General features: G+C 44.6%; 2 protein-coding genes across 4 annotated transcripts in view; one reads left to right on the top strand and one right to left on the bottom strand.

Moving 5' to 3' along the window:
- Positions 1-5,058, bottom strand: part of dcst2 (DC-STAMP domain containing 2) — a 12,532-nt gene extending 7,474 nt beyond the window's left edge. For 2 of the 3 annotated variants that reach the window (XR_003038582.2, XM_017403892.3), the window contains exons 1-11: positions 4,881-5,058; positions 3,981-4,240; positions 3,641-3,811; positions 3,373-3,474; positions 2,846-3,040; positions 2,594-2,659; positions 2,295-2,508; positions 2,060-2,217; positions 1,815-1,979; positions 1,567-1,734; positions 863-963 (exon numbers count right to left, since the gene is read on the bottom strand). Coding sequence is in view for 2 of the 3 variants with exons in the window: in XM_017403892.3 (XP_017259381.2) it covers positions 863-963; positions 1,567-1,734; positions 1,815-1,979; positions 2,060-2,217; positions 2,295-2,508; positions 2,594-2,659; positions 2,846-3,040; positions 3,373-3,474; positions 3,641-3,811; positions 3,981-4,240; positions 4,881-5,029 (1,749 nt within the window). In the remaining variant the exon portion in view is untranslated. Of the gene's footprint in view, positions 1-862; positions 964-1,566; positions 1,735-1,814; positions 1,980-2,059; positions 2,218-2,294; positions 2,509-2,593; positions 2,660-2,845; positions 3,041-3,372; positions 3,475-3,640; positions 3,812-3,980; positions 4,241-4,728; positions 4,829-4,880 lie in introns of those variants that run through there. The other variant, XM_025003204.2, reaches the window with a different exon arrangement.
- The window catches only part of dcst1 (DC-STAMP domain containing 1), an 11,305-nt gene continuing 8,303 nt past the window's right edge, over positions 4,969-7,970 (top strand). The window contains exons 1-7 of the mRNA XM_037980303.1: positions 4,969-5,099; positions 5,173-5,271; positions 6,218-6,292; positions 6,362-6,490; positions 6,655-6,794; positions 7,145-7,316; positions 7,790-7,933. Of these exons, the coding sequence (XP_037836231.1) occupies positions 5,066-5,099; positions 5,173-5,271; positions 6,218-6,292; positions 6,362-6,490; positions 6,655-6,794; positions 7,145-7,316; positions 7,790-7,933 (793 nt within the window). The 5' untranslated portion in view covers positions 4,969-5,065. The remainder of the gene's footprint in view (positions 5,100-5,172; positions 5,272-6,217; positions 6,293-6,361; positions 6,491-6,654; positions 6,795-7,144; positions 7,317-7,789; positions 7,934-7,970) is intronic.

The raw sequence follows: 7,970 nt of genomic DNA, 5'->3' as shown, positions 1-7,970 counted from the left end.
CCTCCTTCAGGTCCAGGTCTCAGGAGCCTCCTTCAGGTCCAGGTCTCAGGAGCCTCCTTCAGGTCCAGGTCTTAGGAGCCTCCTTCAGGTCCAGGTCTCAGGAGCCTCCTTCAGGTCCAGGTCTCAGGAGCCTCCTTCAGGTCCAGGTCTCAGGGAGCCTCCTTCAGGTCCAGGTCTCAGGAGCCTCCTTCAGGTCCAGGTCTCAGGGAGCCTGCTTCAGGTCCAGACCTGGATGTGGGCGGGTTCAGACCTGCCTCCTGCTTCCTCCTCGGGTCTGTGACCTTTCACCCACAGCACCTGTGGCTTTTCCTTTGATCTCCATGGTGTGAAACACACCTTTCCTGTAAGAGCAGGAGGGGGCGGGGCTTACAGGGAAAATACCTGCCCTCGGGCTGCCTCTGCTGAGGATCAGATTACAGCGTTGGCTGCCATCCAGGCAGGAAGTTATTGTAGGAAGTTAGAAACTGAACGTTGGTTTACGAGTCTGAGGCCGTCTGTCAGCTCAGAGGTTTTATGTAAAACAGAGAAGCTGCAGACGTCTGACTGCAGGAAACTCAGATTATATCTCAGATTAAAGAAGCTGAAGAACGTTCTCGGATTTTATCTGCAGGAATCATGTCAGACTGTTCACTGATTTTAACCGTTTCTCAGAGTAACATCTGTGACATCAGAGCGTCAGACAACCTGACTGCATGATTAATGTCAGTCAGAGTAATTATTAAACTAACAGCAGAGCCTAAATTTAATTATTTGAACTTAGCATGAAGGTTGAATTTTAAAACCAGCTCAGGAAAGAAGCAGACAGCTGATGTCAACTGAAAGCCAAAGTTCGTATTTTCTGTAAATCTGTTTCTGTTGTTACCAGCTCTCGCTCTGGATGATAAGAAGCACAGATGAGTCGTCTGCAGCGCTGCATGAATCCTCCGGTCAGAGAGACAAGCAGAGCCAGACCCAGCAGGAACCCTGTGACACAGAACAGAACCGGCTGAACGTTTTAAACGACTAAAGATAAACTGTTAAACCAACATTCACACTAAAATAAAGAAAGATTTATTTAAACTTCTCCCCCTGGGAGAATATTCCTGCAGTTCAAAGTCTGGCCTCTGAAATCAAAGTTTCCTGTTTCTCCTTCTCTCGTTTCTCACTGTGATTATTGGCCTCAGGAGGAGTTTCATGCCCTGAACAGAACATGTTGTCATGTTTCATCACAGCTCCATCCATCAGAACTTTATTTCCTGTCAGGTTCTGACTCCTGCAGCCTGAAGGTAAAAGCTGCTTTCCTTTTTTAAATCCAGAAACGGGGCTTATTTCTTTTTATCAACTCAGGAACTTCAAATATTCTGATATCAGAACCTCTCACTGAAACTCTTCATTTAAAAAAGATGCTTTAAGTCAAAATTAAGAGAAACCAACTGATAATTATAAGATATTAAATCTTAATATCATAGGTCATTTTTAGTTTCATTATTACGAAACAATAATAATAAATATACTTTAACAGGTGAATGAAGCAGATAAATTGGAACCTTTCAGAATAAAAGGGTTCTGTTCTGTGTGGACCGGTACCGAGGATGAAACACGTGATGTAGTTCGGCTCCGACGGCTCCATCAGACACTTCCTGCTGATCACCGTGATGTTTCCTCTCTGCAGGATGTTGAACGAGGCCACCAGGTCTCTGAAGATGTCCGAGGCGTAACCGGACCCGTTCACCCGGACCACCAGCGAGACCGGAGCTGGGAGGGACAGACAGTCGCCATGGTTACAGCTCAGACCGGCGGCACGGATGGACGCCACGTCACAGGCGACGTCTCACCTCGGGCGATCACATCTCCCTTCACCTGGTGGTACACCTGATCCAGAATCCAGAACACCAGGAAGTCCAGCGACACCAGCAGGCTGCCGATCACCAGGTGTTTGAAGACGGAGGCCACGCCCATCAGCACAGCGCGGCGCTCTTTGTAGGACAGCTGGAACGACACTGGAGGAGAAACAGATCGGTTCTGCTGGACCTTCTTTTTAATTCAGTTCTGTTCGGGTTTTAAACTCGGGTGAACTGACAAGGAGTGATGTAGGTCTGAGCCTCTCTGCGTGTGAGCGGCAGGACTGAAGCTCCGCCCTCTGAGGTCACCTGCTGCTCCAGCTCTTTGAACTGAGCGTTGATGTAAATGTTGTCAAAGCTGAGCTCACGGAGATACCTGCGTCTGTACTGCACCGCCCTGCGCCGAGAACAACCAAACACCATGAACACAGAAACAGACCAACAGGAAACAACAGGAACCTGCAGGAGTCGGACCTCAGGAAGGCCCAGCCCAGCAGAACCAGGCTTCCATACATCAGAGGCCCGCCCAGTTTCTGAAACATCTGCAGATCAGAGGAGATCTCAGCCATGATCTCCTGAGAAACCTGCTGCAGAGAGCGGCTGCGGTTAGCGTTCACGTCGAACTGCACGGAGGCCGTGATGTTGAAGTCAAACTCCCGCATCATCTTCTTAAACGCAGCCACCGTCGCTGAGAGGGGATCAGAGGTCAACTGATCAACCAGCAGCAGGGAAGGACAGTTCATAAAAGGTCAAATAATGTTAAAAAACCTCACGTTCTGCCAGACGTTGTTTCAGATGGTAGGCGATGTAGGAGGGAATGACGCAAAAGAGCTCACTGGCTGAAAGAAACACACGTTAAATGTTGGGACGTTGTGTAAAATGTAAATAAAAACATTTATGATTCTGATCATATCAGTGTCCTGGTATTAAAGATAACATCTCGTCTGATTAAATAGGAATAATTTCTCTCTTTAAATAAAATCAATTAACAGAAGCGTTAACGGCGATGATGTCAGTGAACGCACCACGAGCGATGTTGCAGAGCGGCAGGAAGCCGTCCATGATGTCACACAGGAAGCTGAACTCTCCCAGGAGACTGACGCAGTCGGTCCGAGCCTCGGCAAAGACGTCCCGGCACTTCCTGTACGGAGCGCCCAGTTTGTCGTTGCAGATGTCTCCGATGTCCACGAGGAAGTGGAGGACATTCCTCAGAGTGCGGGCTGCAGGGTCAAAGGTCAAAGACAGACAAACAGGGGACCAAAGATCTTTAAATATGAGAGAAAATACACAAGGAAAGCCATGGTGGAGAGGACTTATGGATGGATGGATGGATGGATGGACACATGGATGGATGGATGGATGGATGGATGGATGGATGGATGGATGGACACATGGATGGATGGATGGATGGATGGATGGATGGATGGATGGATGGACACATGGATGGATGGATGGATGGACGGATGGATGGATGGATGGATGGACACATGGGTGGATGGATGGATGGATGGACGGATGGATAGATGGATGGATGGATGGATGGATGACTCACCAACATGGCGGACGCTGTCTGTCAGGGAGTTGATGAAGTTCTGGACTCTTCCTGCCACGGCGTAGGCGTTGCTGCTGATCTCTCTGATTTTATCCACCACGGCTGTAAAACAACTACAACATTTAACTACACAGATTAAAACTTTATTTTTATAAAATGAAATTATTCTTAATCCAATAAAAACATTTAAAGGAAGTTTAAAAGGAATGATCAGAGAGTAATACAAGTCATTATTGTCAGTTCTGATGAGCGTGTGGGCGTGGCTTACAGAAGAGGGGCGTGGCTGCTCGCTGCATCAGTTCCTGCGTCTGATTGGCTGCCAGCTCGGCTCCACACAGCAGGCTGGAGGCAGCTCGCTGTGTGTTTTCCAGCGTGTTCTTCATCGGTCCGGACAGCAGCGTGGACACGAACAGGAGGAGGATGAAGTTTCGGCCACGAGCTGAAACACAGGAGGAGACGGGCTGTGATTGGTTGATTGTTAAAGGAAGCTCCGCCCCCTTTAAAATCTGACTCTGTTTATTGGATGATTTGAATTAAATATTCTGTGCGATTGTTATGCTACATATAACTGAACTGTTATTAAACCTGGAAAGTCGCCCCAGCCTCACCTGAGCACATGGTGGGCAGCATCACCATGACGTCAGCGCGGACACCTGCTGACAGCCCCATACCGAACGCCACCAGGCTGCCCAGGACCACCGAGGTGTAGGCACAGAACCACAGCGGCTGGTTCTGCAGGAACAACGCCATGGCTCCGTAAAGAGATGCCAGCAGCAGTCCGACAACAAACGCTGCTAAGCTCCGCCCCGCCTGCGCCAGGTGAGGCCGGAGATTCGTCCCTCTGCGGAGGCGAGAGCATCCTGCTGACCTGAGATCAGATATAAAATGAAGCAGCTGAGGCGCCCCCTGCAGGCTGGGGTCAATCATTACACCACAGCTAAATAATGATCAGAAACAGGAAAATTAAAATAATCACTCTGCTGTTCGTGTGTCTACTTTATTAACATCAAATCTCTTTTTATGAACATTTTTCACTTATTTTTGCATAGCGTCCTATTTTATCTGCTTTTATTTGATTGTATTTAGATTATTTTACAGCTTTTATATTTTGTTTTATTGATTCTTTGATGTAATTTTTTAAGTATTTAAAAAAGTCAATTTGACCTACTTTTCTGACCTTTTTTCACTTCCTGCGTGAGTTCAATCTTAATAATCCAGCTCTCATTCTTTACATTTTTTATGAGAAACAGAAAACAGGACAGATCCGTCCTCCAGCTGATCATCTAAACCCTGTTTCCTGTCAGTCTGTCTGTTTGTGATTTAAACTTGTCTTAGTTTATAAATCCTTACACTCACACTGATTACATCAGAACTGGACAGGTCAAAGGTCAGTTGGAGACACCTTCAGCTCAGCAGGTAGTATGAACAGACACTTTAAGGAGTAAATATTAGAGCTGTCTTCTTTTATTTCACACAACAGGCGGCACTGCTGCTAACTGTTAGCTTACCTGTTCAGGACTCCTCTAATTGTTTGTGTGGCTCCGCCCCTCACCACCTGGACCGTGATGTCACTCAGCAGGTGCTTTCTGTCCTCCTCACGACTCATCTTTCCTTTCTTTTTTGATTTCGGACACAGTTTCCGGTCCTCTGTAACCATGGAGACCAGAGCAGCGTCCGTTAGCCGTTTTTAAAGATGGCGCCCACGGAGCCGCGGGAACCGCTCAGCGGTGAGTTCACGCGCAGAAACACGTCTCGTTAGCCTGGTTAGCTAACTCCTCCAGATGTTTGTGCTTCACGCAGGTGTGCGCAGGTTCTTCCAGGTCCTGTGCAGGTGTGCAGGACAGTTTCCGGCGGTTCACCTGGCGGCCAGAGGCCTGTTCGGGGCGGTGAGCGGCACAGGTAGCTTTTACCAATGAGCCCGCACGGGAAACAAACGTTAGCTAAACAACGGCTAACAGAATCAGCGTTAAAATTACTACATTTTTAATATTCGTCCGTTTCACGGGGATTTAAAAAAAGTTGTTAGTGAATCCAAGGAAACATAACAAACAGAAGATTGATGATGATTAATTCGGCTGTTATTTTCTTTAGCTTTAATAAAAACAAATATCCTGAATTAGAAATGTTTTACTGGTAGCTAAATTTAAAAAATGCTCATCCTGTTCGGTTACCATGACGACACAAAAAACAAATATATTTAAAGTATTTATTTAGGTAAAAAATCCTATTATTACGGCATATTTACTTTAATAAACTTTGAAGTTTACTATATAAAATGGTTGACAGTTATATTTATTCTTTCTAATTTATTTAAATATTTATGTTATTTGATTAATTTGTTTTTATAAATACAAGGATTGATTTTTAATGTCCTTTTTTAGTTTGGCGTATTACTGAAAAATATTCACAAATATAAAAAAGAAAAATTAAATGTATATTTTTGTTATTCGTTTTGTTGTTTTTGATTCAGTTGGTTTATCCAAAATATATTTACATTCTAACTAGATGGTTTTATTTGGAATAATCTAAAAGACCTACAGCACAAAATAATAACTAATAAATGTATAATGTAAACAAATAATAAATGTAAAAAAGGGTTAAATAACACAGGAATAAAGATAAGAAGTTTAATCCAAAAATATACAGTTTAATAAGTATTTCAAAACTTTTTTAATAAAAAAAGAAAATTTGAGAATTCAAATCAAAGTTTATTTTAAACCTATTTAAACACAATTAAACCTGACCAAACAGTGTATAAAACTGTAATTTAGTAAACTGGGAAATATGAGCTTCGATTGAACAATAAAAAATAAAAACAAACCTGTAATTCTTCTGTTTCCATCAGTTTTGTTCCTGGGGATCGCCCACAACCTCCTTCTGACCTTTGACCTGAAGCTGGTGGTCGGAGGTTTATTTGTCGGTGAGGAAATAAACTTTCATCCCTCCTCAGAAACACAACAACATTTAATCAGAGGTGTGTGTGTTTCAGGTGTGTGTGCCGTGGGAGGAGCTCTGTCTTCCTTCCTCAGGTGTGCGGTCCTCCTCATGTTTCCCAGCATCCTCGGCTCCCGCGGTCGCAGCTACTTGCTGATCCTGATCGTCTCTATTCTGTACAAAGGTAAACAGCCGAAGGACGCGCTGAAGGACGCTGATTCTGACTGGAGGACAGGTTGAAGCTTCAAGCTGATACAGCAAACACAATTCACCGAGTATATGCTTTCTGTGACGATGTGTCCTGCGTGTCCCATCCTGTGACGATGCGTCCTGTGTGTCCTCCCGCAGGTCCGATCTCTAACATCCAGCGTAATGCTGAGGCGGCAGCTCTGTCTCTGAGCTGTAATTTGGACCTGCAGGTGGATCACAGCAGGATGCTGTGGAGACACGCCATCAGGCCATTTATCCTCATCACCCAGGAGCTCATGGTGAGGGAGGAGGCCGCTTTTAATTAGAACCCCCAGCTCAGAAATTACGACCTGGGTTTCTTCTCATTTAGTCTAACAGTCAGGATGAAGATGCTTTGGTTCAGAAGTTAGATAATAAACTGTGATTAGGAGCAGATTTGTCATGAATGTTTGGAACATGAGGCAAATTATAATCTACACACATTATTAAAAATATTCTCTTTAAATTCAAAGGTTTAATTATCAGAACATTAGAAATATAATAAAAAAGTAGCAGCATGCAAAATGTTAGATTAATTTATCAGAAAATGTTGTTTTTTTTAAGTCGGTGGTGTCCCTGTAACTGACCTGTCCTGGTTTCTGTCTCTCAGGACGATAAAGACGAGCTTCAGTCGGAGGCTCTGAACGTCAGCGTGAGGTTCCAGAACATCAGAGACGAAGTCGTCTTTCAGTACGGATACGACCAGCTCCAACCCAAGCCCGGCGGCGGTGGGAACAGCACGCAGGAGCTGTTCGCCGCCAAGACCAAGATGCAGTGCGACAGTGAGTCTGAGTTTCTGAGGAGAGCAGTTTATTTTATTCACCTCAAGCTCAAAACTGCTCTAAAACAACAGAGATGGTCATCATTTCTCTTTTAAAATCAGACACTGTTTATAGTTTCTTCTGTACGTTTTGTCACACTTCTGCAGACTTTGTGCTACTTTAACTGTTTATAAATCAAAACTTGCAGCTCCATCGTGATAGCTACTGTTCTCCTGCTTTTAGCTATCAATTTGTGAATTTGAGTTTTTAGCTGTGGTTTTATTGTTGCATTTAGCTGCTGTTTTGCTGATTTTCTTACTTCTCTTCTGCTGTAACTTTAATCGTTAACTCCTCAGCTCTCAGCGTTTCTCGGGTCTTTATTTTGTTCTGAAACTCTTAAACAGTTTAAGATATTGTCTCGTCTGTTTTTATTTAATTTATATTTTCTTGGTAAATAAATGTCTTCAGCTCTCGTGTCTGCGTTTGGTGTCCAGGTGTTGTAAACGAGGGCGTGCAGCGCTGTGCTGATTGGTTCAGTCGCAGATGGGCGGAGTGTATGACGGCGATACCTGTCCCAGTCATCAACCACATCCTGTGTGTGTCCATGAAGTTCCACTTCCTGTGTGACGTCATGAGAGGTGAGCCCACTTCCTGTGTGACGTCACCAGAGGTGAG

This window comes from Kryptolebias marmoratus, linkage group LG16 (assembly GCF_001649575.2).
Source record: "Kryptolebias marmoratus isolate JLee-2015 linkage group LG16, ASM164957v2, whole genome shotgun sequence".
Classification (NCBI taxonomy): domain Eukaryota; kingdom Metazoa; phylum Chordata; class Actinopteri; order Cyprinodontiformes; family Rivulidae; genus Kryptolebias; species Kryptolebias marmoratus.
Note: the sequence above shows the minus strand (reverse complement) of the source record. Positions and strands in the feature narration are given on the sequence as shown.